Source organism: Pollachius pollachius (genome assembly GCF_949987615.1).
Source record: "Pollachius pollachius genome assembly, chromosome: 2".
NCBI lineage: Eukaryota > Metazoa > Chordata > Actinopteri > Gadiformes > Gadidae > Pollachius > Pollachius pollachius.
The window spans coordinates 52,499,861-52,527,360 of NC_136935.1; the positions used below are offsets into that span (position 1 = coordinate 52,499,861).

At 53.5% G+C, this 27,500-nt stretch overlaps 4 protein-coding genes across 4 annotated transcripts in view; all 4 read left to right on the forward strand.

The window, feature by feature from the left end:
* Window positions 1-3,206, forward strand: part of cp110 (centriolar coiled-coil protein 110) — a gene marked incomplete at its 5' end in the record, with an annotated part of 5,357 nt that extends 2,151 nt beyond the window's left edge. Inside the window, 6 exons of the mRNA XM_079730419.1 lie at window positions 685-810; window positions 1,311-1,430; window positions 1,544-1,648; window positions 2,044-2,142; window positions 2,668-2,750; window positions 2,950-3,206. Of these exons, the coding sequence (XP_079586545.1) occupies window positions 685-810; window positions 1,311-1,430; window positions 1,544-1,648; window positions 2,044-2,142; window positions 2,668-2,750; window positions 2,950-3,100 (684 nt within the window). The 3' untranslated portion in view covers window positions 3,101-3,206. The remainder of the gene's footprint in view (window positions 1-684; window positions 811-1,310; window positions 1,431-1,543; window positions 1,649-2,043; window positions 2,143-2,667; window positions 2,751-2,949) is intronic.
* A 185-nt stretch (window positions 3,207-3,391) lies between these two features.
* sirt7 (sirtuin 7) lies at window positions 3,392-12,230 on the forward strand. The gene is made up of 11 exons (XM_079730152.1): window positions 3,392-3,522; window positions 3,887-4,024; window positions 4,462-4,566; window positions 4,651-4,721; window positions 5,070-5,142; window positions 5,389-5,487; window positions 6,649-6,885; window positions 10,355-10,435; window positions 11,006-11,112; window positions 11,340-11,981; window positions 12,128-12,230. Exons 1-10 carry the CDS (start codon window positions 3,421-3,423, stop codon window positions 11,551-11,553), a joined length of 1,227 nt encoding a protein of 408 aa, XP_079586278.1. The 5' UTR covers window positions 3,392-3,420; the 3' UTR covers window positions 11,554-11,981; window positions 12,128-12,230.
* A 205-nt stretch (window positions 12,231-12,435) lies between these two features.
* Window positions 12,436-23,303, forward strand: pcyt2 (phosphate cytidylyltransferase 2, ethanolamine). The gene is made up of 12 exons (XM_079730154.1): window positions 12,436-12,665; window positions 14,394-14,482; window positions 14,714-14,875; window positions 15,676-15,827; window positions 16,064-16,105; window positions 16,769-16,907; window positions 17,014-17,096; window positions 17,358-17,435; window positions 18,118-18,183; window positions 19,120-19,185; window positions 20,487-20,575; window positions 22,164-23,303. The coding sequence occupies exons 1-12, from the start codon at window positions 12,568-12,570 to the stop codon at window positions 22,276-22,278; spliced, it is 1,179 nt and encodes a 392-aa protein (XP_079586280.1). The 5' UTR covers window positions 12,436-12,567; the 3' UTR covers window positions 22,279-23,303.
* Window positions 23,304-24,208: 905 nt separating this feature from the next.
* The window catches only part of gnav1 (guanine nucleotide binding protein (G protein) alpha v1), a gene marked incomplete at both ends in the record, with an annotated part of 16,103 nt that continues 12,811 nt past the window's right edge, over window positions 24,209-27,500 (forward strand). The window contains 3 exon segments of the mRNA XM_079730420.1: window positions 24,209-24,335; window positions 24,422-24,504; window positions 26,730-26,878. Of these exon segments, the coding sequence (XP_079586546.1) occupies window positions 24,209-24,335; window positions 24,422-24,504; window positions 26,730-26,878 (359 nt within the window).

Consider the following 27,500-nt stretch of genomic DNA (forward strand, 5'->3'; position numbering starts at 1 on the left):
TAAAATCAAATCTCTCTCTATCTCTCTCTCTCAGTCCTCTCCCCCCTCTCTCTCTCTCCCTCTCTCTCCCCTCTCTCTTTCTCTCTCTCCCCCCTCTCTCTCTCATTCTCCCTCTCTCTCTCTGGCTCCACCAGACATACCTGCAGGAATACCACACCAGAGCAACAAATGTAAATGTGCAGACAGAGGACTCAAGGCCTATCTCCTCATGCTCCAATCCAATGTGTCCTTCAGGACTGGGCAGCATGTGATGCCTGCTGGGATCCTCTCTCTCTCTGTCTCTCTCTGTCTGTCTCTCTCTCTGCCTCTCTCTCTCCCTCTCTCTCCCTCTCTCTCTCTCTGTCTCTCTATCTGTCTCTCTGTCTCTCTCTCCCTCTCCCTCTCTCTCTCTCTCTGCCTCCCTCTCGCTCTGTCTCTCTCTCTGTCCCTCTCTCACTCTCTGCCTCTGTCTCTCTGTCTCTCTCTCTCTCTCTCTCTCCCTCTCTGTCCCTCTCTCTCTCTCTCTGCCTCTGTCTCTGTCTCTCTCTCTGCCTCTGTCTCTCTGTCTCTCTCTCTGTCCCTCTCTCTGTCCCTCTCTCTCTCTCTGCCTCTGTCTCTCTGTCTCTCCCTCTCTGTCCCTCTCTCTCTCTCTCTGCCTCTGTCTCTCTGTCTCTCTCTCTGTCCCTCTCTCTGTCCCCCTCCCAGGCGTTGTCGGAGCGCTGCCGTCTCCTTCAGAGGGTGTCCTCGCTCTGCCCGCCGTCTGTCTCCCGGCCTGGGGACGCCGCCACCTTGTCAGGAGGAGGAGGCGTCCTCTCAGACGTCTGTCTCCAGGTACCGGTTCAGCCTTCTTCCTCCTCCTCCCTGGTAACAAGGCGGTTGTTCATTCTGGCTGTGGTTCTCTGCGTGGGGGAGTGTCCCATGCTGGTCCCATCCTGAAGGCCCAGTACCAGCTATGGTACAAGACCAGTAGACAGCCTTTAGCCTGCTCATCTTCTAATTCTCCCTTAAATCCTTTTTGTGCATTGTGTCTGTGTGTTTGTGTTGGGTGGTGTTTGTGTGTTTGTGTTGGGTGTTGTGTTGGGCGGTGTTCCGTTCCCCCGCCCAGATCCCAACAGTTAGAGAATCAACAAGTACGCCCCCACGCCTCTCTGCCCCGTTACCCTGGCGGCTATCAGGCTGCCTCCTTATTGGGCGACCAGATGCCAGAACCTGGAGATCCTGGAGGGGAAATGTCATTGGTTGTCATTGGTGGAATTGGTATTTTCTCTCTCTCTCTCTCTCTCTCACATTATTCAGACCTCTCTCCTCATCTCTCCCTCCCGCCCCTACAGTCTGTGGGGCGGTCTCTCCCTGAGCGCTGGCGCCCCCTGGTGGCGGCGGCCGTGAAGGGTTTCCTGACGCGCCGGCTGCTGAGGACCGGGAGGGTGGAGCAGCTGCTCCGCACGGCCAGGGTACGCTCCCATTGGCTGCTGCCAGTTGCCGGGCTCTGTTGTATTGCTCAAACACAGGCACAGGAATAAGTGTGTGTGTGTGTGTGTGTGTGTGTGTGTGTGTGTGTGTGTAGGACACCCAGCAGTTCCTGCAGGCCTTTGAGAATCAGAGTCCGGGGGGGCGAGGGGGGCTGTGCAGCAGACAGGATGGGTTGCTATGGGAGAGAGTCACCCTGCAGGTATACACACACACACACACACACACACACACACACACACACACACACACACACACACACACACACACACACACACACACACACACACACACACACACACACACACACACACACACACACCTCTCACTCACTCACTCTGTCCGATCTGCATCACCTCTGCTACTGTCTGCCGTCAACACGTGGTTCGGTCCAACATGAGGTGCACCCCACGTTGGTTATAAAGCCTCGCCTCCTCTCCCCTCCTCTCCCCTCCTCTCTTCTCTCCTCTATCCTCTCCCCTTTCTCTACTCTTCTCCTCTCTCCTCTCTTCGCTTCTCTTCTGCTCTCTTCTATCCTCTCCCCTTTCTCTACTCTTCTCCTCTCTCCTCCTTTCCTCTCTTCTCTCCTCTCTCCAGCTGCAGTCTGTCCGCTACGACATCCATGATGTTTTCTTCAGGCTGACGGCGGCTGAGAAGATGCAGCTGATTCGCTGGGACAGAGAGCTCAAACAACAGGTAGCCTCCCACCAATAGAGCTCAAAGAACAGGTAGCCTCCCAGCAATAGAGCTCAACCAACAACAGGTAGCCTCCCAGCAATAGAGCTCAAACAGCAGGTAGCCTCAACAACAGCATCTTGTGCTGAATAAAAGGACAGCAGCCTCCCCACTAGCCAGGCTGCTCCCCACCCATACGGACTGCAGACTGGTCGCTCACTGGTTCTGCTCATGTCAAGCTGTTCTTCTTAGTTCACGAGTTCATTAGGTCCAGCTGTGATTTGTGGATTACACGGTCATTATGTTAGATGTTGATAGCGGTTGTGAGAACATTTGCTGCAGCAATAGGTCTTCCCAGGTCTTTGGTTTATAATTACGGTCGCACTAGACACCTTGATTTGCAAATCAGTTTACATTTTCATTCTTCAGGAAAATGTTAGCTTTTATACAATTCAGGGACATTTTACTTCATTTAGTGTATGTGTGTGTGTGTGTGTGTGTGTGTGTGTGTGTGTGTGTGTGTGTGTGTGTGTGTGTGTGTGACAGACGGGGCCTCCAGGTCGGGTCATTGGAAAGAGTTCCCTGTCTGCTGCCACACAGAAATCCTTGGAGAGGAAGAGAAGGCTCATGTAACTACCTTCAGACGCACACAGACTCACACACACAGGACACACACAGACACAAACAGACACACACACACAGAGACCATGACCAACACACACACACACACACACACACACACACACACACACACACACACACACACACACACACACCACACTAGAGCCTCTGTGGCGTGTTCCCCTCACTCTGTGGTTCTTGTGTCAGGATGCAGCAGAAGGTCCCAGACCGGCCTTGGGTCAGAGGAGCCCAGGGGCCCCACCTTAGGGGCCCGTCTACGCCACAACGCAGGCCGGGGCAGCTCAGGACCTCAAGACCTCAGAGGGGCCCCAAGACCTCCAGGACCAGTAGACGCTGAGAGCCTCTGAAGAATCACTAGAAACACAACATATATTTATCACCATAGATCAGAAATTAGCCTAGCAACATGTTCCTGTTGATATTTTTGCGTTGCCAATGTTTTATAATTATATTTATACATTTTTGAAGTTTTTAATAAACGTTTCTATTTAAAGGTTTTGTGTGTCTGTCTCTCTCTGTGTCTGGCGTCTGTTATTTATCTGAGGGGTGTTACTGGAGGTGCCGGCAGGCGGCGCTGTGGTTCTGCTCTTATATCAGAGCTCTGGTTCTCGGTTTGTCGTCATGTGAACATCTCTTTTGAATGTTGTTGGGGGAGAAATGGAAGCGGACCCAGGAGCCGGTGTGTCCCGGGCGGAGAAGAAAGCCCTGGACAGGGCGAAGATCGTGCACCAGGAGACCGAAAGGAACGTGTTGAAGACGGTGAGCCATTAACCGGAACAGAGCTTTGTTATTAGCCAGGTTAGCTCGATAAGAATACTGAAGTTGTAAGCTTCACAGTTCACACGCCTCTTTCGGTGGGACACCGGGGCTGGTTTAGTGGACTGAGCCCGGAGCCGGTCCGTGGACCAGTGGGTACTCGGACCGGAGCCGGTCCGTCGACCCGTTGGTATTTTATGACTTGTTCTGTACTTTATGACTTGATGTCTATGTGTCGCCTCCAACACATAGACATAACATTGCTCATTATGCAACTAAACCAGTGTAGATGCACGGTGTGGTCCAGTGGTCTAGCGGTCCAGCTGTGCGTGGTCCAATGGTTGAGCTGTGCGCTGTCCCACCGCAGGTCACACGGATCCTGAAGAAGGCGGAGGACGAGCGCTCGGAGGAGGAGGCGCGTACGCTTCTCCGGCACCCGTCGGCGGTGGAGCAGGTCCGGGTGCGGAGCGTCCGGAGCGGGCAACAGAGGAGGAGGAGGGAGGAGGTGAGCCCCAACACCTCGTCCTCCAGCCCCCTGCCTGGTCAACACACTATAACCCATGTTCCTCGTCATACCGCGTATACTGTGCAAGACGAACTCTTTCTTGCCTCCTTACATTTTAATGGTAAAGTGACTGCATTCATACCGTGCTGTTCTAACCAGTGGCTGCTCAAAGCGCTTTACAACACCGCCTCACACTCACCCATTCATGCACACATTCACCCACCGACGGCGGAGTCAGCCACGCAGGGCGACAGCCAGCTGGTCAGGAGCAGTCAGGGGGGGGGCGTCTCGCTCAGGGACACCTCGACATTCCGCTAGGAGGAGCTGGGGATCGAACCAGTGACCCCCTGGTCGCCAGCCGACTCGCTCTGCCTTCTGAGCCGCATGCCGCCCGTACCGTTTTATGTGACCAATGGGCTTCCTCCTCTCCTGACGAGGTGTGTGACGGCGTGGAGGACCTGAAGACCAAAGTGTCGACGCTGGCCGCAGCCGTCCGGCGCTCTCAGCACCTGGTGGTCTACACCGGAGCCGGCATCAGCACGGTGCGTCTCCCTGCTGGACCTCTGAGCTCTGACGCCTGCCTCGCTCTGTGGATCTCTGAGGATGTGATGTTGCTTTGATTCCAGGCCGCGTTGATCCCGGACTACAGAGGACCCAACGGGGTCTGGACCCAGCTGCAGAAAGGACAGGCGGTCAGGTGAGGCGGACGCTGGACTCACCTGGGCAGAGTCACCTGGACTAGCCTCCCCCCTTACCCCCTCCCATCGCTCCTACTTATTGGATGTTGTACTTCCTTGCACTTAAAAACAGTACTTTGCATTGCGTAGAATCTTAGCCTAGCTATCTGTGTCGTATACGGGGAATGGGTTAACCTAGTGATGGTTAGTGCTTGGCACTTGGTTCTATGAACATCCTTATTGTAAGTCGCTCTGGATAAAAGCATCTGGTAAACACCCTGAACGGAAATGTTAAGTGAAAGCTCACTTCAGTTGAGTAGGTGAACTAAACCCGCGTTGAGCCTGCTTTTAATAATGCTGTGTTGCAGCTTGTCTGACCTGGGGAGAGCCGAGCCCACCCTCACACACATGTGTATCAAAGCGTTGCATCAGCAGAATCTGGTACGTGAAATTACATCCTGTTTATTATGAACTGTACCTGACTTTACATCCATAACTTTATTAATCCCCTGGAGAGGAAATCCCTTTGTGACAGCAGCAGTGGAAGTCTCTGGATGTAATACTATACAATAAAATGCAAAGTAGTGATGAGGAAAACGAGTGAGGGGAACCAGACCCCCGGTGTTGTCGATCGCCCAGTGCAGACCCCCCAGTGTTAGAGCGCTGCTTTGTGTTTGTGCTCTGCAGGTGAAGCACGTGGTGTCGCAGAACTGTGACGGGCTGCACCTGCGGAGTGGCCTCCCCCAGAACGCACTCTCTGAGCTGCACGGGAACATGTTCATCGAGGTGGGGGCGCTAGAGGACCTGAAAGGGGCGGTGTCATGTTCATCGAGGTGGGGGCGCTAGAGGACCTGAAAGGGGCGGTGTCATGTTCATCGAGGTGGGGGCGCTAGAGGACCTTAAAGGGGTGGGGTCATCATGTTCATCGAGGTGGGGGGACGCTAAAGGACCTTAAAGGGGCGGTGTCATGTTCATCGAGGTGGGGGCGCTAGAGGACCTTAAAGGGGTGGGGTCATCATGTTCATTGAGTTGGGGGCGCTAGAGGACCTTAAAGGGTTTGTGTCACGCCACCAGGTGTGAGTGTGATCAGCCGTTACAAGCTGTTTGAATATCCGCCTTTTCCTGTATTTTAGTGACATCAAAAGTGGGCGTGTCCACCTAGATGTATGATGGACAGATCAGTCCGCCAGTCTACCAGTGGACTGTATCAAATGCTGCTGATCTGTCCAGCTACATCACGGCTTGTAACCGCTTACCACACTCACACCTGGTGACATAACGTCAGCCCTTTAATAAATGTTAGAAGGACGGGCTCAGATGGTCGTCTGCTGCTGTTCCAGTCGTTATTCAGAGTATAAACCAGCGGTCCGTTAAGCCCTTTGAGACTAACTGATACTGATACAGATAGCATTACGTTGATGACTCACTGAGTTAGTGTTTACATGATTACACTGCAACAGGGGTTGTGCAATGAGTGTCAGATCTGGTCATAAAACCAACACATACACGACCACACAGGTAATCGGATGATGGGTAACAACAACTTTGTTCCCAGAAAGGCAAAAAACATTTGTAGGGCAAATAAAGATAAGAGAAGTCTGTGTAGTCCCGCCCCCTGACTCCCTGTGTTGCCCCACCCCTCCCCGACGGTCTGTGTACTCCCGCCCCCTGACTCCCTGTGTAGTCCCGCCCCCTGTCTCCCTGTGTTGTCCCACCCCTCCCTGACTCCCCGTGTAGTCCCGCCCCCTGTCTCCCTGTGTTGTCCCACCCCCCCGACGGTCTGTGTTGTCCCGCCCCCTGACGGTTTGTGTTGTCCCGCCCCCCCGACGGTTTGTGTTGTCCCGCCTCCCCGACGCCCTGTGTTGTCCCGCCTCCCTGACGCCCTGTGATCCCGCCCCCAGACGGCCTGTGATCCCGCCCCCTGATGGCCTGTTGTCCCGCCCCCAGGTGTGTGCGTCGTGCATCCCGGCCCGGGAGTACGTGCGTATGTTTGACGTGACGGAGCGCACGGCGCTGCGCCGCCACGCCACCGGGCGGCGCTGCGGCCGCTGCGGGGCGGAGCTCCGGGACACCATCGTCCACTTCGGGGAGCGAGGAACGCTGGAGCAGCCGCTGAACTGGAGCGGGGCGGCGGCGGCGGCCGGGAGCGCCGACCTCATCCTCTGCCTTGGCTCCAGCCTCAAGGTGAGGCCCTGACCCTAACCCAGGGCCCCAGCCTCGAGGTGAGGCCCTAACCCAGGGCCCCAGCCTCGAGGTGAGGCCCGAGGCTAACCCTAACCCAGGGCCCCAGCCTCGAGGTGAGGCCTGAGGCTAACCCTAACCAAGGGCCCCAGCCTCAAGGTGAGGCCCTGACCCTAACCCAGGGCCCCAGCCTCGAGGTGAGGCCCTAACCCTAACCCAGGGCCCCAGCCTCGAGGTGAGGCCCTGAGGCTAACCCAGGGCCCCAGCCTCGAGGTGAGGCCCTAACCCTAACCCAGGGCCCCAGCCCCAAGGTGAGGCCCTGACCCTAACCCAGGGCCCCAGCCTCGAGGTGAGGCCCTAACCCAGGGCCCCAGCCTCAAGGTGAGGCCTGAGGCTACCCTAACCCAGGGCCCCAGCCTCGAGGTGAGGCCTGAGGCTAACCCTAACCAAGGGCCCCAGCCTCGAGGTGAGGCCCTGACCCTAACCCAGGGCCCCAGCCTCGAGGTGAGGCCCTAACCCTAACCCAGGGCCCCAGCCTCGAGGTGAGGCCCTGAGGCTAACCCAGGGCCCCAGCCTCGAGGTGAGGCCTGAGGCTAACCCTAACCAAGGGCCCCAGCCTCAAGGTGACGCCCTGACCCTAACCCAGGGCCCCAGCCTCGAGGTGAGGCCCTAACCCTAACCCAGGGCCCCAGCCTCGAGGTGAGGCCCTGAGGCTAACCCAGGGCACCAGCCTCGAGGTGAGGCCCTAACCCTAACCCAGGGCCCCAGCCCCAAGGTGAGGCCCTGACCCTAACCCAGGGCCCCAGCCTCGAGGTGAGGCCCTGAGGCTAACCCAGGGCCCCAGCCTTGAGGTGAGGCCCTAACCCTAACTCAGGGCCCCAGCCTCGAGGTGAGGCCCTAACCCTAACCCAGGGCCCCAGCCCCAAGGTCAGGCCCTGACCCTAACCCAGGGCCCCAGCCTCAAGGTGAGGCCCTGAGGCTAACCCTAACCCAGGGCCCCAGGCTCGAGGTGAGGCCTGAGGCTAACCCTAACCCAGGGCCCCAGCCTCGAGGTGAGGCCTGAGGCTAACCCTAACCAAGGGCCCCAGCCTCAAGGTGAGGCCCTGACCCTAACCCAGGGCCCCAGCCTCGAGGTGAGGCCCTAACCCTAACCCAGGGCCCCAGCCTCGAGGTGAGGCCCTAACCCTAACTCAGGGCCCCAGCCTCTAGGTGAGGCCCTGAGGCTAACCCTAACCCAGGGCCCCAGCCTCGAGGTGAGGCCCTGAGGATAACCCTAACCCAGGGCCCCAGCCTCGAGGTGAGGCCCTGAGGCTAACCCTAACTCAGGGCCCCAGCCTCAAGGTGAGGCCCTGACCCTAACCCAGGGCCCCAGCCTCGAGGTGAGGCCCTAACCCTAACCCAGGGCCCCAGCCTTGAGGTGAGGCCCTGAGGCTAACCCAGGGCCCCAGCCTCGAGGTGAGGCCCTAACCCTAACCCAGGGCCCCAGCCCCAAGGTGAGGCCCTGACCCTAACCCAGGGCCCCAGCCTCGAGGTGAGGCCCTAACCCAGGGCCCCAGCCTCAAGGTGAGGCCTGAGGCTACCCTAACCCAGGGCCCCAGCCTCGAGGTGAGGCCTGAGGCTAACCCTAACCAAGGGCCCCAGCCTCGAGGTGAGGCCCTGACCCTAACCCAGGGCCCCAGCCTCGAGGTGAGGCCCTAACCCTAACCCAGGGCCCCAGCCTCGAGGTGAGGCCCTGAGGCTAACCCAGGGCCCCAGCCTCGAGGTGAGGCCTGAGGCTAACCCTAACCAAGGGCCCCAGCCTCAAGGTGAGGCCCTGACCCTAACCCAGGGCCCCAGCCTCGAGGTGAGGCCCTAACCCTAACCCTAACCCAGGGCCCCAGCCTCGAGGTGAGGCCCTGAGGCTAACCCAGGGCACCAGCCTCGAGGTGAGGCCCTAACCCTAACCCAGGGCCCCAGCCCCAAGGTGAGGCCCTGACCCTAACCCAGGGCCCCAGCCTCGAGGTGAGGCCCTGAGGCTAACCCAGGGCCCCAGCCTTGAGGTGAGGCCCTAACCCTAACTCAGGGCCCCAGCCTCGAGGTGAGGCCCTAACCCTAACCCAGGGCCCCAGCCCCAAGGTCAGGCCCTGACCCTAACCCAGGGCCCCAGCCTCAAGGTGAGGCCCTGAGGCTAACCCTAACCCAGGGCCCCAGCCTCGAGGTGAGGCCTGAGGCTAACCCTAACCCAGGGCCCCAGCCTCGAGGTGAGGCCTGAGGCTAACCCTAACCAAGGGCCCCAGCCTCAAGGTGAGGCCCTGACCCTAACCCAGGGCCCCAGCCTCGAGGTGAGGCCCTAACCCTAACCCAGGGCCCCAGCCTCGAGGTGAGGCCCTAACCCTAACTCAGGGCCCCAGCCTCTAGGTGAGGCCCTGAGGCTAACCCTAACCCAGGGCCCCAGCCTCGAGGTGAGGCCCTGAGGATAACCCTAACCCAGGGCCCCAGCCTCGAGGTGAGGCCCTGAGGCTAACCCTAACCCAGGGCCCCAGCCTCGAGGTGAGGCCTGAGGCTAACCCAGGGCCCCAGCCTCGAGGTGAGGCCCTGAGGCTAACCCTAACCCAGGGCCCCAGCCTCGAGGTCAGGCCCTGAGGCTAACCCAGGAACCCAGCCTCGAGGTCAGGCCCTAAGGCTGGGGCGGTCTGGTCGGACCCGGGGATGTTCGTAGAACCAAGCACCAATAATCAATAGTGCCCCATTCCAGCGACGGTACCAGCTCAACTCGCCTCAACTCTGCCCGCCTTTTCATGTGTTTCGATCGGCAACATTAGGTACCTGGTACCTGGTACTTTTTTAATCTCACCTCCGTCAAGGTTCAAAGAGAGCTGAAATGATACTTTTGTGTGACGTAAACCGGCTGCTGGACACTGATTGACGAATAATGATAAGCGTAACGTCTGAGCGTGACACCCGACACCCGGTATCTTTGAATACTAGCATCAGCGCTCAGCCAACAGTAGTGATTGGACCGTGACAGCGGTGGAGACGCTCCTGCGCGTAACCCTGTCTGTTAAAGTGTCGCAGTTCCACGGCTGCCTGCTATGTCGACCTGCCCACGTTGAAGAGGTGCTTTCTAGATGGAATCACGTCGGCCTGGAACCAAACCAAGTTGTGGCGAGTTGAACTGGTACCTTCGGAAAAAGGGGCATAGATGAACCCATTCCCCGTATACAACAAGGACAGCTAGGGTAAGATGCTACAGAACTAAGTACTATAACTAAGGACGACATACAATAAGTGAGAGGGGTGTGGGGGGGTAGAGTCCAGGTGAACTCTGAACAGGTGAGTCTTGAGTCTCTTGCGGGGCCGGATGAGCGACTCTGTGGTCCTGACGTCTGCAGGGAGCTCGTTCCCCCACCACGGAGCCAAGACAGAGAGACAAACCAAACCTTATCACGATGACACGCTAGGATGTTTACATTCTGCTCGTCGTCCCCGACAGGTTTTAAAGAAGTACGCTTGTCTGTGGAGCATGAACCGACCGGCCAAGAGGCGGCCCCTCCTCTTCATCGTTAACCTCCAGGTAGGCCCCTCCTCTTCATCGTTAACCTCCAGGTAGGCCCCTCCTCTTCATCGTTAACCTCCAGGTAGGCCCCTCCTCTTCATCGTAGGCCCCTCCTCATTGTTAACCTCCAGGTAGGCCCCTCCTGATTGGTCACTGGATTCTTTATATCCAGATAATCTCTAGAGAACTACAGATGTTCCGATACCATTTTTTGCTTCCTGATGGCTGAACCTGAGTATCGGCTGATACCGAGTTCATACCAATACAGCCTCGAGCATCGTAACTACTAACAGCACTGGTTCTTATTGAAGGGTTCTCTTACGATGACAGCAATGTAAAGTCGGTTCACTTACTGTCAACCATCCTTTACGTTTATAATTATTAATCAGAGATTTCCCATTCCGACTTTCCACCTCCGACCGTTAACGAATGCAGTATAACACCGTGGTGTTTGATGTTCTCTGTGTAGTAAAAGAGTCATGTGATTGTACCGGCACATATACTTGCGTACTCGCCGATACCCGATCTGAGGAATGTGCGATCCTGGAACAGGAAGCTCTGACTGAACCATGGCCTCTCTGTTTGTAGTGGACTCCAAAAGATGATTTGGCGACACTGAAGATCAACGGGAGGTGTGATGAGGTGATGGAGCTCCTGATGAAGGAGCTGGACCTTCAGATTCCTCCCTACAACAAGTGAGAACCACAGAAGAAGAACCACCTTCCTGTTTGAATCCAGTCCTTAATTATGGTTCATTATTTGGGAATATTGACATCTGCATTATTTATTATGATTTCATATACGCATGGACCCAGAAGGCTTCCGTAGAGTCATGACGTCAATAGTAGTGACGTCATGGGAGAAAGGAGCTCAAAGCCTACGGAGATATCGAGGTAAACGGCGCTACCCTGTGTTTCTGTAGGGCAGAGGACCCCATCTTCCACCAGGCCACGCCCCTCAGGCCGGAGGAGGAGCTCAGTCACACCCGCTGCCTCATAGCACCCCCTGCTGGTCAGGAGGACCGCCCCCCTGACGCCCAGGGCCCCGCCCCTCCTGCCCCCCAGCCGGTGCAGGGCGGTTGGTTCGGGCGGGGCTTCTCTAAAGGGAGGAAGAGGAAGAAGAGGAAGGCTGTTTAACGCCACAGAGCTCCACAGCCCACTGCACTCAGTCATTGTTGCGTTATGTTTGTTATCCTGTGATTAAATTTAAGTTAGACGTTTAAACTTTTTGTTTTTATTCAGATGTTTCGAGGGCTTCGAAAGACAAGTAAATCTGAGGTCATTTACTATTTTTTTGTACTGGTGTGTTACCAGCTGTTCTAGTGTCTACACCAGTATGATAATGTTAACTCTGGTCTCTCTATCGATGCCTTGATAAATAGGGAAAGACATTCCATCTCTGAGCTCCTTGGTGTAGCATTACTAGTTTATTTTTTTAAGGGCTGCTACGTTTATTTATTTATTTACTTATTTATTGTTTCCATTTTACAGGCTTAGTTGAAATAGCCCTGCTGCTTTCCTTCTCTATCCGTAAACTGAATGACTTCAATGTTGATCCACCTCAGGTACAGCAGTCAGTGTTACTGGTCTTTAAATAGTACAGAGATCTGGGGACATCTTTTTTGTAAATATATATTTTTGACTTTAGTGGTCGTCTTTATTGCTGATTTCATTCTGTATTCATTCCCACACACACACTTGGCACAGCCAGCATGTAACCTGATCCGCGGCGGTTGGCGGTCACGCAACCGAGATTCCAGCTGGCGGGCTCCTCGGGCGATGACGTCATCTGGTGCTGTGGGCGTGGTCTGGTGCTGTGGGCGTGGTACATCGGGGGACGAGAGCGTGGTCTTGTGCTGGGGGCAGTGTTGCCAGATTGGTCCAGGAAATCTGTCACAATCTGGCAACGCTAGCTGGGGGCGTGGTCTGCTGAGCCGTAGCCTGGTAGCGCTAGTGATTGGGGAGTGGTCTGGCTGTGACGTACATCTGGTGCCGGGGGCGTGGTCTGCTGAGCCGGATACTGTAAGCCGCTGGCCGGTAGTCGACCTGTTCGGTTGGAAAGTTGGAATAACATCGGATCCGTCTAAAGCCGTCATTTTTTAACCGTATCAGCCGAACAGAGGACACCGTCTGGACCTGCACAGCGACCGGATGATTAAGAACGGGCACCATGCGGCGGACCGGGAGGCGGAGCGAGGCGGGGCCGACCTGGACCAGAGGAGCGTCGTCAGGGTGTGGTGCGACGGCTGGTACGAGAACCTCTAACACTACTGTAGGGCTGGGGTCTGGACCCTAACACCGGTCTACTGTAGGGCTGGGGTCTGGACCCTAACACCGGTCTGCTGTAGGGCTGGGGTCTGGACCCTAACACCGGTCTGCTGTAGGGCTGGGGTCTGGACCCTAACACCGGTCTACTGTAGGGCTGGGGTCTGGACCCTAACACCGGTCTACTGTAGGGTCTGGACCCTAACACCGGTCTACTGTAGGGCTGGGGTCTGGACCCCAACACCGGTCTACTGTAGGGCTGGGGTCTGGACCCTAACACCGGTCTACTGTAGGGTCTGGACCCTAACACCAGTCTACTGTAGGGCTGGGGTCTGGACCCTAACACCGGTCTACTGTAGGGCTGGGGTCTGGACCCTAACACCGGTCTACTGTAGGGCTGGGGTCTGGACCCTAACACCGGTCTGCTGTCGGGCTGGGGTCTGGACCCTAACACCGGTCTACTGTAGGGTCTGGACCCTAACACCGGTCTGCTGTAGGGCTGGGGTCTGGACCCTAACACCGGTCTGCTGTAGGGCTGGGTCTGGGGGTACATGCTCCGGTGGGAGAGGACCTTGTTGTGGTTGTATGCTACTGTTAGCTCGGAGTCGGAGCTGGCTGGTTTCGTTCTGACGTTCCAGCCCGGCCCGAGACATGCGCAGTACCGACGTAAGGTTCATTAAGGCTTATTAATATTTATTATTAATGTTTCAATAAATAGAGACCAGAATACAGTCAAGACTTGTGGTCTTCAGTGCTGTGATAACGTCAGTTAAAAAAGCATGTGACAACTTATGCATAGTTAAGTCCTCGGGTCAAAACCCTTTATAATACGGTTATATACCATCAACACCGTTACAGTTATTACTACACAGAAGTTATTCGGGTTTTTTTATGAAGTCGGGATCTGAGTGGTCGTGTGTGCCCTCTGCTCTCTTTATTACACAGCTGCGCTCTCAGCCAATCACACGCCGATGAGGCCTGTTGTTTATTACAGCGCTGCGCTGTCAGCCAGTGATATGTATAGGAGGCCTGTTGCGTAACACGCGGGTCCTGAAATTAGACTTTAAGATCAGGGCTTGATGTCATGTTACACGGGCTGGTTGGCATTACTTTATCAAAGACATCGTTCCAAAGGGTGGTGTACAACTTTAGAAGTGAAAATGGCATTCTGTGAATTAATGCATCAACTGCCTGTTGAATGGTTCATGTAAAGTATATCAGAAAAGCAATAAAGACAGACCAAGAATAAGAAAAGTGTAAAGAAAATGATTAAGAAACTGATTCAGTGAAAGTGCGTGGTTTGCCCAAACTCCAGAGACACCCTTATATTAGCTTTGGATCCCCTCAGAGATAGCCGGTCGAGATGTATTGAACGGCCTGTTGCCATGGTTATATCCAGAGCTGAAGGGATGGATAAGGGCGTCTGATTGGCTTGGATGGTGACCTCTGGAGATACATCCCCCTGACACATAAGGGCCCCTGACTGATCACAGGGCCCCTGACTGACCACAGGGCCCCTGACTGATCACTGGGCCCCTGACGGATCACATGACCCCATAAGAAGGCTACTTCTTATTTAGGTGCTCGCTGTCAAACAACAAAGGAAACTGTTCGAACCCTTTTCCTAAAAACAAAGGTGATAAAGGTCAAAGGTCATGCGTTGGAGGAGAGGAGGGGGGCCTCAGTGAGCTGACGCTGTCTTCTGTCCTCAGCTACGACATGGTTCACTACGGACACTCGAACCAGCTGCGGCAGGCCAAGGCCATGGGCGACTACCTGGTGGTGGGGGTCCACACCGACGGTACAGACCCCCGGCTCACCCGGATGTTGGATCTCTTTTACCTTTCATTTACATTGAGAGCGTTAAGCAGACGCTTTATCCAAAATGACTTACAATGAGTCCATTAGTCAGAAGAAAGAGAAACAATAAGATATAAGATAATACACAATGCTAATTACAGTAAGTGTGTAAGAGGGGTGTGGGGGGGAGGCTATGCACCCCGTTGACCCCTCTCTGTTTCTGGACCCCCAGCCGAGATCTCGCGGCACAAGGGCCCCCCGGTCTTCACCCAGGAGGAGCGCTACAAGATGGTGCGCGCCATCAAGTGGGTGGACGAGATCGTGGAGGGGGCGCCGTACGTCACCACGCTGCAGACGCTCGACCAGTTCAACTGTGACTTCTGCGTACACGGAGGTGGGGCCTGAGGAGCTCTGGGGGGGGCTTATGGGGTTTGGTGGGTTTGGGGTTTGGTGTTTATGGGGTTTGGTGTTTATGGGGTTTGGTGTTTATGGGGTTTGGTGTGTTTGGGGTTTGGTGTGTTTGGGGTTTATGGGGTTTGGTGTGTTTGGGGTTTGGTGTGTTTGGGGTTTGGTGTGTTTGGTGTTTATGGGGTTTGGTGTGTTTGGGGTTTGGTGTGTTTGGGGTTTGGTGTTCATGGGGTTTGGTGTGTTTGGGGTTTGGTGTTTATGGGGTTTGGTGTGTTTGGGGTTTGGTGTTTATGGGGTTTGGTGTGTTTGGGGTTTGGTGTTTATGGGGTTTGGTGTGTTTGGGGTTTGGTGTTTATGGGGTTTGGTGTTTATGGGGTTTGGTGTGTTTGGGGTTTGGTGTGTTTGGGGTTTGGTGTTTATGGGGTTTGGGGTTTATGGTGCATGTCGCAGCACTGGCCTAAAGACGATCTCTATACCTCAGTGGTTCTCGACCTGTTTCTACTCGTGGACCCCTCTAAGACCCTTTATCAGCAGAGTACCCCCTTCAACGGCACATTTTTGGGGCTAAAATAATTAAATGAACATAAATAATGTGTGTGTGATCTATTTGGCAGAGTAAAAATGAACAACAAACGTGAAACTTGCTCAGGGTGAAAAGGAGTTAGCTTTTTATTTATTTGTATTTGTTAATTATATGAGTGCCCCCTGCCGTACTCCAAAGTGCCGCTAGGGGTCCTCGTACCCCCATTTGAGAACCCCTGCTTTAAGTTGGCGTGTTGTCTCCAGACGACATCACGCTCACGGTGGACGGCGAGGACACGTACGCCGAGGTGAAGCGCGAGCAGCGCTACAGGGAGTGCAAGAGGACCCAGGGGGTCTCCACCACCGACCTGGTGGGCCGCATGTTGCTCATGACCAAGACCCACCACAGCAACATGGTGAGGGCCCCGCCGGCCACACACACACACACGCACGCACGCACGCACGCACACATACACACTCACACACATACACAACAGAGACAGCTAGGACAACACGCTACACAATGCTGGTTTTAAGAGCCAGGACGTACATCAAACAGTAAGGGGGGGGGGCTGTGCAGAATGAAGGTGAACTCTGAACAGGTGCTCTAAGGTTCACCTGTTCATCTCTGATCTCTGATCTGTGTTTCCAGGACAATCCAGACTACCTGCAGCACACAGACAACTTCGGGAAGGTGAATATCGACGCTTGGGCCAAAGCGACTCCTGTATGAAATGCATTCTGCAGGACAATAGAGGCTGTTTTGATATCATTGAATACACGCACCATCTTGATTCTTACTGAACAACCAGTGTTCACAGGTTTGTTGTAGTGGATCGTCACAGCCACAAGGGGGCGTCACAGGTCCTCTTATCTCAAGACACTTTCAAATGCACTGAAGTGTTAAAGGGTGATATTATGCTTTTTAGACTTTTCCCTTTGCTTTTGACGTTTATCTGACGTATGTAACATGATTTAAGTCTGCTAAGCTAGATCAATCTCATTCCTCCCCAGGGGAAGTACCCCCCCCCCCCCCCCACGAGAACACCCCTCAATAAGAGCGGGAAACGGCTTGTTTGCGCTCAAACTTTACTTCCTTAACAGTGTGTAAAACAATCGCAACAGAGTGGCCGTGCTGACCAATCACAGCAGTCTAGGCTAGTCAGGAGGCGGGCTTAGCGCAAGGTGATACAATCAGACCGTTTTTGAAAGACGCTGAAATTGGTTTGCAGAAATGAAGTGTGAGAATAATAAGGGGTGTTTCTAACATACAACCCTAATCTAGCAGTACGCCCAAATGCAGTTCTTCACCCTAAAAAGGCCTGATTCCCTGGGGTTAATCCTTGTGTCTCCCCAGGGTCCTAAAGGCCACAGCCCCTGGACCGGTGTGTCCCAGTTCCTCCAGACCTCCCAGAAGATCATCCAGTTTGCGTCGGGGAAGGAGCCTCAGGCCGGTGACACCGTCATCTATGTGGCCGGGGCCTTCGACCTCTTCCGTATCCTGACCTCTGACCCCCGCCAGACCTAGGGCTGCTGCTGTTGTTGTGGTTGTTGTTATTGTTGGTGTTGGTGTTGTTGTTGCCTTGACAACAGGCTCCTCAGACATCGGCCACGTTGACTTCCTGGAGAAGGTCTACAACCAGGCAGAGAAGCCTTATGTCATCGTTGGCCTGCACTTTGACCAGGTACACACACACACACACACACACACACACACACACACACACACACACACACACACACACACACACACACACACACACACACACACACACACAGATCTCCGCCTTGCCTAACGCCACTCACTATGATCAAGACAAACAGAACCAGTCCCATTTATGAGAGCCCAGATGCCTCAGAGCGGCGTTCCAGTCACAGAGCCACAGCTCAACACTTCACAGACAAACTCGTTCATGTTTTGACGTCTTCACGCCTCCCCTGTCCAGGAAGTGAACCGCTACAAGGGGAAGAACTACCCAATCATGAACGTCCATGAGAGGACACTCAGCGTCCTGGCCTGCAGGGTGAGTCTCTCTCTCTCTGTATGTCTCTCTCTGTATCTCTGACTCTGTCTGTCTCTCTGTGACTCTGTCTGTCTGTCTGTCTGTCTGTCTGTCTGTCTGTGTGTGTGTGTGTGTGTGTGTGTGTGTGTGTGTGTGTGTGTGTGTGTTGATGTTTAGCCTCCTGCTTTAAAACAACACTGAGGCTGACAGGAAGTGATGTTCTCCACTGAGAGAATCCATCAACGACCTTCACTGCGTGTCACCTCTCAGTGTCCCTCTGCTGCTCTGTGGGAGCTCTGATCTGAAGCTCAGTGTAACGACGTACTGGCCAGTACTCAGCATGTTGAGATACTGGAGCCAGAGGGAAACAAGCACCAAAAACAACCCTCAAACTATCAGGCAGAAGTTTCCATGACAACGCAACAACATCCCGCTCAAAGCACTATGTTTATCATTTAGCTTATTGAAGTGGATAACTAACAATATGATGAAAGTCACTCATATCTACTCCTGTTTGGTAACTGGTACAAGCTGACTAAACCAGTGTGGTCCGTCACGCTCTGGGAAATACCCAGTGCCCGCCCTGGTTTATTCCTCAGACCCAACAGGATGTGGATAGCTCAGGCTTTGAGCCCCAGCAGCTGAATGCCTTGCTCATTGCTGCAGTCAGCCTGTGACCCTGGGTCTGGTTCTCTCTCTGCAGTACGTGTCTGAGGTGGTGATCGGGGCGCCCTACGACGTGGGCCGGGACCTGCTGGATCACTTCAAGGTGAGTCCTCCTGAAGAGCTGCTCCCACAGCGCTCCCACAACAGTGTTGGGTCAGCTCCCACAGCGCTCCCACGGCGCTCCCACGGCGCTCCCACGGCGCTCCCACAACGGTGTTGGGTCAGCTCCCACAGCGCTCATACGGTGCTCCCACAGCGCTCCCACGGCGCTCCCACGGCGCTCCCACGGCGCTCCCACAGCGCTCCCACGGCGCTCCCACAGCGCTCCCACGGCGCTCCCACGGCCCTCCCACAGCGCTCCCACAGCGCTCCCACGGCGCTCCCACGGTGCTCCCACGGCGCTCCCACGGCGCTCCCACGGCGCTCCCACGGCGCTCCCACAACGGTGTTGGGTCAGCTCCCACGGCCCTCCCACAGCGCTCCCACGGCCCTCCCACAGCGCTCCCACGGCCCTCCCACAGCGCTCCCACAGCACTCCCACAGCGCTCCCACAGCGCTCCCACAACGGTGTTGCGTCAGCTCCCACAGCGCTCCCACAGCGCTCCCACAGCGCTCCCACAGCGCTCCCACGGCGCTCCCACGGCCCTCACACGGCGCTCCCACAGCGCTCCCACGGCGCTCCCACGGCCCTCACACGGCGCTCCCACAGCGCTCCCACGGCGCTCCCACGGCGCTCCCACAGCACTCACACAGCGGTGTTGGGTTCACACAGTCTTTAGAACAAGGTTTTAGGAATGTTTAGAACTAAAACTAATTAGGTGTCTAGTTAGTCTAGTTAGGAATCACCTGTCTGTGGTTCACCTGTCTGTGGTCCAGGAGACTGAACACCTGTCTGTGGTTCACCTGTCTGTGGTCCAGGGGACTGAACGCCTGTCTGTGGTCCACCTGTGTGTGGTTCATCTGTCTGTGGTCCAGGGGACTGAACACCTGTCTGTGGTTCACCTGTCTGTGGTCCACCTGTCTGTGTGTCTCTGTGCAGGTTGACCTGGTGTGTCACGGCAAGACGGAGGTGTTCCCGGACAAGGATGGATCTGACCCCTACGCGGTAAGCTCTTCTCCATGACCCCTGACCTTTAGGGGCACTGGGGGCAGTGACCTCCATGACCCCTGACCTTTAGGGGCGCTGGGGGCAGTGACCTCCATGACCCCTGACCTTTAGGGGCACTGGGGCAGTGACCTCCATGACCCCTGACCTTTAGGGGCGCTGGGGGCAGTGACCTCCATGACCCCTGACCTTTCGGGGCGCTGGGGGCAGTGACCTCCATGACCCCTGACCTTTCGGGGCGCTGGGGGCAGTGACCTCCATGACCCCTGACCTTTCGGGGCGCTGGGGGCAGTAACCTCCAGTGTGGTACAGAAACAGTCACGTTCAAACTGACCCCCCCTAATTGATTTTACTACGACAGTCAATATCAGTTTCTACATCTTTAATGTAGAACTTAATGTATGTTGTACGTCCACTAGTACCTGTCCTAGCTGTCTCTGTTGTCTACGGGGAACGGGTTAACCTAGTGATAGTTAGTGCTTGGTCCTATGAACATCCTTACTGTACCCACAGCGGTATATGGTTGTTTCTCTTTCCTCTGACTAATGTTCTTATTGTAAGACGCTCTGGGTAAAGCGTCTGCTGAACGCCCTGAAGGTAGATGTAGCGGCCATGCTGCAGATCAGGGGGTGAGGATGTGACATGGAGTTCATCCCAGAGGATCTAAAGGTTTCAGGGGGTGAGGATGTGACATGGAGTTCATCCCAGAGGATCTAAAGGTTTCAGGGGGAGAGGATGTGACATGGAGCTCATCCCAGAGGATTTAAAGGTTTCAGGGGGTGAGGATGTGACATGGAGCTCATCCCAGAGGATCTAAAGGTTTCAGGGGGTGAGGATGTGACATGGAGCTCATCCCAGAGGATCTAAAGGTTTCAGGGGGTGAGGATGTGACATGGAGCTCATCCCAGAGGATCTAAAGGTTTCAGGGGGTGAGGATGTGACATGGAGCTCATCCCAGAGGATCTAAAGGTTTCAGGGGGTGAGGATGTGACATGGAGCTCATTCCAGAGGATCTTAAGGTTTCAGGGGGTGAGAATGTGACATGGAGCTCATCCCAGAGGATCTAAAGGTTTCAGGGGGTGAGGATGTGACATGGAGCTCATCCCAGAGGATCTAAAGGTTTCAGGGGGTGAGGACGTGACATGGAGCTCATCCCAGAGGATCTTAAGGTTTTCCACCGGGGAGGAACAGGAAGCCGGTCATCCTTCTGCTGCGCTGTATGAGCTCCCAGTCCAAGAGGTGCCTGGTTGTACTGGTTGTGTGGTCTTACTGGTCTTGACGCTGGTATTCTGTGTGTTCAGGAGCCCAAGAAGAGGGGCGTGTTCCGGACGCTGGACAGCGACAACGGCCTGACCACAGACGACATCGTGCAGAGAATCATCGAGAACAGGTCCTGGTCCGCTCTGACCTTAAGAACCATGTTCATCTTAAGAACCATGGAGAACCGGTCCTGGTCCGCTCTGACCTTAAGAACCATGTTCACCTTAAGAACCATGGAGAACAGTTCCTGATCCGCTCTGTAGCGTTAAGAACCAGGGGCCTCTAGGAATTCTCTTTATTGCGTAGGAAATTTCCTTTCCTATGGAGATGACCTGGAAATGCTTGGAGGAAAGGTGGTTTGAAATCTAGAAATGCTTAGGAAAGGAGCCTCGATGCTTCCTTTAACCCTCCTTTAGCATAGGATACTCCTGAGCTTCCTTTGTGAAAGGAAAGGAGATAGTGGTATCCCATAATCCTTCACGGCGGCAATATTTAAAGCAACATGTCACCGACGAAGTTTACCGCCGTGCCGACTTCACATTTAACAAAGACTACTGGGGGCAGTTAATTTCAACATCAACATAAGTTGAGCCTCTTTATTTTCACATGTGAATTGGGATCCAACTGGCCTAAAATATTTTCGACAAGACAAGAACGCATGGATCAAAAGAGCGCTTGTTGTAGAGCAACTTCGGAAAACTGTAGTTCCACCGTAGCTACGCTAGAGGTCAGCAATACTCCCCGGTTAGGAAGAGTGGAGTCAAATTAATTTTAAATGTTCACCTCTATGACGTTAAGAACCAGGCTCACCTGAAGAACCATGTTCACCTTAAGAACCATGTTCCCCCCCCCACGTTAAGAACCATGTTCACCTCTATGACGTTAAGAACCATGTTCACCTCTATGACGTTAAGAACCATGTTCACCTCTATGACGTTAAGAACCATGTTCACCTTAAGAATCAGGCTCACCTCTTCCCTCTGAATCGGACGAGGAACCCGACAAACTGAACTCGTTAATGATCTGGAGGTGATGATGTCATCACCGATCATAACCGCAGACTTAGTTTCCATGACGTCAGCAAGTGTTGTGACTGCCTTAACTCGGCTGTGATATTTACATTTACATTTACATTTAGGGCATTTAGCAGACGCTTTTATCCAAAGCGACTTACAAGAAGTGCATTTGTTACAATAAGTACATTTGTCATAAGAAGTGAACAATATATTGCTGTCGGTACAGTAAAGATGTTCATAGAACCAAGTGCAAGTATTACAATCGCTAGGCTAACCCATTCCCCGTGTAAAGCAACGATAGCAGCTACTGTAGATGCTACACAATTAAGTACCTTGAATAAGTGCAATGTGCAAGTGCCAGGACGTACAACATTCAATGGTGGCTGTGCATTGGTTTCTATGCAGAGTCGAGGTGAACTCTGAACAGGTGAGTTACGAGTCTTTCGTGAGTGACATTAGAGTGGTCAAGATAGACCACCCAACGTCCCTGTGACTCTCTCTCTCTCTCTCTCTCTCTCTCTCTCTCTCTCTCTCTCTCTCTCTCTCTCTCTCTCTCTCTCTTACCCTCTCTCTCTCTCTCTCTTACCCTCTCTCTCTCTCTCTCTTACCCTCTCACCATCTCCCTCTCTCTCTCTCTCTCTCTCTCTCTCTCCCTCTCTCTCTCTCTCTCTCTCTCTCTCTCTCTCTCTCTCTCACCCTCAGGCTGCTCTTCGAGGCCAGGAACCAGAAGAAGGAGGCCAAGGAGATGGCGGTGTTCGAGGCGATGAAGAGGAGGGGGGAGACTACGGAGGACGCCGCCCAGCTGGCCTCCCAGTAGCGGCGGTGGTCCCAGCGGTGGTCCCAGCGGTGGTCCCAGCGGTGGTCCCAGCGGTGGTCCCAGCGGTGGTCCCAGCGGTGGTCCCAGCGGTGGTCCCAGCGTGGAGCCACCAGCCCCCTGCTGACCCGGGGGCGGGCCCCGTGGTGAACCCACCGACCCAGGGGCCACGGGGGGTCTGCAGTACCTGAGCAGTACGTTAGCTACCTGTGGGACGGCCCCCAGACCGCTGAGAGCCTCTGGCCCGTAGGAAGACTTCAGCATAGAGCTTTAGACTCAGTGAGGCCCAACACAGCCTTTCAGTTTGATCGGGTTTTAAAAGCTTTTCTTTAATTATCGCTGTGTGTGTGTGTGTGTGTGTGTGTGTGTGCGTGTGCGTGCGTGCGTGTGTGTGTGTTTTAGGATTAGTGTGTTTTTACCCCTTCCTTATTGACCAGATATTTATGTAATTTGCTAATTATCCTCTCTAGATTTTAAATTACAGAATTTTAAAATATGTGTGCTTTAAGTAATTAAACTGATAGTGTCTTCAGCAAGAGAAATCTCACTGAATTATAATACTTGCAAGTTCTGGCATAGTCATTTAAAAAACGAGAATCTATTCTTATTCAGTTAAATTGAAGTGTGTGTGTATGTGTGTGTGTGTGGGGGGGGGTGTAACTGTAAATAATAGTGCCTAACTTAGGTCTGTACATTGGAACCAGCAATGATATGATAGTATAACAACCATTGATCTGGTTTAACTTGAGTCTAAGACTATCGCTGACACACAACCTGCCACCTGGAAGAAAAAAAGAAGATGCAAGACCCCAGAAAAACATTCTGGGTGATGTTGGAGTTTGTCTGTCAAACACAAATCAACACACCTGTACTGCTTTAGACAGCATGGTTTATTGAGGTCCGGGCCACGCATACAAGCCCCATGTGCGTTCGAAACTGCAGAGAGTTGTCACCACGAGCAACATGTAACGTGTGTGATAACTAATTCTAATTATTATTTTGGTTATTAAATCATGCAATAGCCTCCACCTTGCTTCTGCATTATGCCTTACGTTGTGTTACATGTCCTCATATTATGCCATATTGAACTGATATGTGTAATGTATAATGTTAAAGGTCCCATGACATGCCACCAGGTGTGGGCTGATTAGCCGTTACAAGCCGTTTTGGAAATCTGTCCCTTATGACATCACAGGTGGGCGTGGCCACCTAGATGTGTGCTGGGTAGATCAGTCTACCAGCCTACCCAGTGGACTGTAGCAAACGGTGCTCATCTCTCCGTCACACATCTAGGTGGACACGCCCATCTTTTCCTGGGATATAAAGTAGTTATCCAGAACCCTGTCGTGAGGGAACCCGTCTCACGATCGGACCTCCATCCGGCAGACGCGCCAAGAAGAAAGTACAGTAAAGATGTTCATAGAGCCAAGTGCAAGTACTAACAATCACCAGGCTAACCCGTTCCCCGTGTAGCGCAGTGATAGCAGCTACTGCAGATGCTACACAATTAAGTACTATGAATAAGTGCAATGTAGATTAAGTGCGTACATTAAGTGCCAGGACGTACAACATACAATGGTGGCCGGAAGGGGCTGGATGGCTATGCAGAGTCAAGGTGAACTCTGAACAGGTGAGTTTTGAGTCTTTTGCGGAGGCTGGTGAGCGACTCTGAAATCCTGACATCGGCAGGGAGCTCGTTCCGCCACTGAGGTCCCAAACAGAGAAAAGTTGTGACTTTGTTGATAGACCTTTTCTTGCTCTACACACCAGATTAGCGAAACGACTTCTTCTAAACTACCCAGCGTTATAGTGCGGGAGGTTTGACGACCCAACCCTAAGAAGTACCTTCACCGGAGAGGAGAGGAGAGGATGGGGTGGTGTTGGGGGTCAAAGGTAACCAAGGTAACCGAGGAGCAGCTGAGGAGGTGAGATGATGGGTCAGTGTCTGGGGTCGGAGGTCACCGAGGAGATGACTGCCAGGGTCCACAGCACCCAGATCGACCGGGACTTGTACCAAAGCGCCAAACGCGAGATGAGCATGGTGAAGATCCTCCTGCTAGGTGAGAGTGATGATGTTAATAATATTATTAATCCCTCGCAGGTTAGACATCTCAAAGCTCTCCACTGTGCTCCGTCAGGACGGCAGAGAGCGGTAAAAGTGTGCTGGTCAAACAGTTGAAGGTCATCCACAGCAAGGGCTTCAACACGGAAGAGTTGAGCAGCTGCAAGGTTGGACACACACTCACACAACTTCATGCTGCGTCAGTGATAGGCAAGAATAGTGTGTGTGTGTGTGTGTATGGATGAGAAATTGATAGTGATGTCATATGCCTCATCTCAAATATGCGTTAGTTTTCTCTGGAATGTTGCAGTATTTTGACGTGAAACACGACTCTGATAAAGTCTTTGCGTGGTTCAGTACAATATAGAAGGAATGTTAATATATATCAGAATGAATTGCAATTGAGAAGTGTTTGTGGAATGTACATTTACCTGCCGCAGTGAGGTCGAGTTCATATGAAGTCCATGAAGGAGTTTACGGTAGGCCATGTTGGAGTTTACAGTAGGCCATGTTGGAGTTTACAGTAGGCCATGTTGGAGTTTACGGTAGGGCATGAAGGAGTTTACGGTAGGGCATGAAGGAGTTTACGGTAGGCCATGAAGGAGTTTACGATATGCAATATTGGTGCCATTCTGGGACCATTGCTAGTATTGGTTATCGTGTGTGTGTGTGTGTGTGTGTGTGTGTGTGTGTGTGTGTGTGTGTGTGTCCCAGCGTTCCTGTTTGGGGTTCTCAAGAATTCCACTTTTGACAGCATTTCGGCGTTTTGGCGTAAAATGACAGCATTTCTAAAGTTGTATCAGCAAACATATACAATGATACAATATATCTGATGTAACACACACACAAATTAGGAGCCACCAGACTTTGAGGAAGTGTGTTGAGAGAGAGAGAGAGAGAGAGAGAGAGAGAGAGAGCTCCTGCTTGCTGTCCTACATGCAGTGCAGTCTGTGACTAGCTGGAGGAGCAGGCTAGAAACTAACTGACGACTTATATTATTTAATGTACACAAACTCCCTCTCGTTCAGTCTACCCGTGTGGAAGCCAGGATGACCACCAGGTGGCAGCAGACCGCAGTCTGATGACCACTAGGTGGTAGCAGACGGCAGCAGTCTGATGCTAGATGTTGCTGTGTTGTCTCTACAACAGAGACAACGCAGAGATATCAGTAAAGCATTAAATGAAGACGGGGAAAGATGGTGCGATCTACGTGAAAGTAGCAGAGGAACTTTCCTTACGAGGCTTTCGTCGGGATATAAAACGAGAATACAGAAAACGTTGGCGATTTGGCACTTATAAATAGTTAATCACGTTTTAAGCCTACATCAGATGTATACTCATTCTTTCTTGCGAGTCTCTTTAATCATAAAAAAAGAGAGGATGAGCAGTTCATGTGTTCACAGACGGGAGGTGAACGTTGACCGCTCGGCCCGGGGGGGTGGGAGGGGGGGGGGCGGCGTTAATCACCCGCTCTGGAATCAGGAGGGAGCCATAATGAAGTGTGTGTGTGTGTGTGTGTGTGTGTGTGTGTGTGTGTGTGTGTGTGTGTGCGGGAGGTCATTTATAATAAAAGGAGCGCTGGCTGGGTGGGTTTAATGTCCGGTTCATTTAAAGGAACTTTATTGTCAAAGTTATTGTCGCCATCACTAACTCACCCCGCCCACACAGTCTGCCTGGTGTGTGTGTGTGTGTGTGTGTGTGTGCGTGTGTGTGTGTGTGTGTGTGTGTGTGACACATTTTTCTTCATTGTTTTCTCATTGAGAGAAAGGATAATAGGATAAGGATAATATTAGAATCACCTCCCAACGTGAGGTAATTCATCCAGCCATCATTAACACATTCATCCTCCCACCATGAGGTCATTCATCCATCATTAACCCTTTCATCCATCATTAACCCCTTCATCCATCATTAACCCCTTCATCCATCATTAACCCCTTCATCCATCATTAACCCCTTCATCCATCATTAACCCATTCATCCATCATTAACCCCTTCATCCATCATTAACCCCTTCATCCATCATTAACCCCTTCATCCATCATTAACCCCTTCATCCATCATTAACCCCTTCATCCATCATTAACCCCTTCATCCATCATTAACCCCTTCATCCATCATTAACCCCTTCATCCATCATTAACCCCTTCATCCATCATTAACCCATTCATCCATCATTAACCCCTTCATCCATCATTAACCCCTTCATCCATCATTAACCCCTTCATCCATCATTAACCCCTTCATCCATCATTAACCCCTTCATCCATCATTAACCCATTCATCCATCATTAACCCCTTCATCCATCATTAACCCATTCATCCATCATTAACCCATTCATGTGTCCCCAGGTCCACGCCCTCTCGGTCCTGTGGCAGGTGATGTGACGAGGCCCTGGAGCTCCGCCCCTTCCGGGGCCACGCCCTCTCGGTCCTCCTCCCCTTCCGGGGCCACGCCCTCTCCTGCCTGTGGGCGGACCCGGGCGTCCAGGCCGCCGCCCACCGCGGCTACGAGTACCAGCTCAACAACTTGGTGCTGTAGTGAGGGGCACTCACACACACACACACACACACACACACACACACACACACACACACACACTTGTAGAGACTGACAAAAACACACACCTTTATACACTCTCACACAGACACACAGACTACGCAGGGGTGTAATTAGTGAGCATGTGTTGTGTGTCACTGGTTATAAGACTCAGAGGGGAGGGGGAGGGGGAGGAGGAGAGGGAGGAGGAGGAGGGGGGAGGAGGAGGAGGAGGGGGGAGGAGGGGGGGAGGAGAAGGAGGAGGAGGAGGAGGGGTAGGGGGGAGGAGGAGGGGGGGGAGGAGGAGGAGGAGGAGGGGGAGGAGGGGGGGGAGGAGAAGGAGGAGGAGGAGGAGGGGGAGGGGGGAGGAGGAGGGGGGGAGGAGGAGGAGGAGGAGGGGGGGAGGAGGAGGAGGAGGAGGGGGGGAGGGGGGAGGAGGAGGAGGGGGGAGGAGGGCTATTAGCCAAATGAGCCGCTGGCGCCACGGCGGGGCAAGGTGAGACTCTGATGAGATTACCCCTGTCTGACCCCTAGAGGAGAGGAGAGGAGAGAGGAGGAGAGAGGAGAGAGAGGATGAGAGAGGAGAGAAGGAGAGGAGATAGGAGAGAGAGGAGAGAGAGGAGG

Coding starts and splice junctions, on each gene's coding strand:
- pcyt2 (XM_079730154.1), top strand. CDS start 12,568: ATGATTAAGAACGGGCACCATGCGGCGGACCGGGAGGCGGAGCGAGGC. Junction 14,876..15,675: donor TGACTTCTGCGTACACGGAG/GTGGGGCCTGAG, acceptor TGTTGTCTCCAG/ACGACATCACGCTCACGGTG. Junction 20,576..22,163: donor CAGAGAATCATCGAGAACAG/GTCCTGGTCCGC, acceptor TCTCACCCTCAG/GCTGCTCTTCGAGGCCAGGA.
- sirt7 (XM_079730152.1), top strand. CDS start 3,421: ATGGAAGCGGACCCAGGAGCCGGTGTGTCCCGGGCGGAGAAGAAAGCC. Junction 3,523..3,886: donor AAAGGAACGTGTTGAAGACG/GTGAGCCATTAA, acceptor GTCCCACCGCAG/GTCACACGGATCCTGAAGAA. Junction 11,113..11,339: donor CAGATTCCTCCCTACAACAA/GTGAGAACCACA, acceptor GTGTTTCTGTAG/GGCAGAGGACCCCATCTTCC.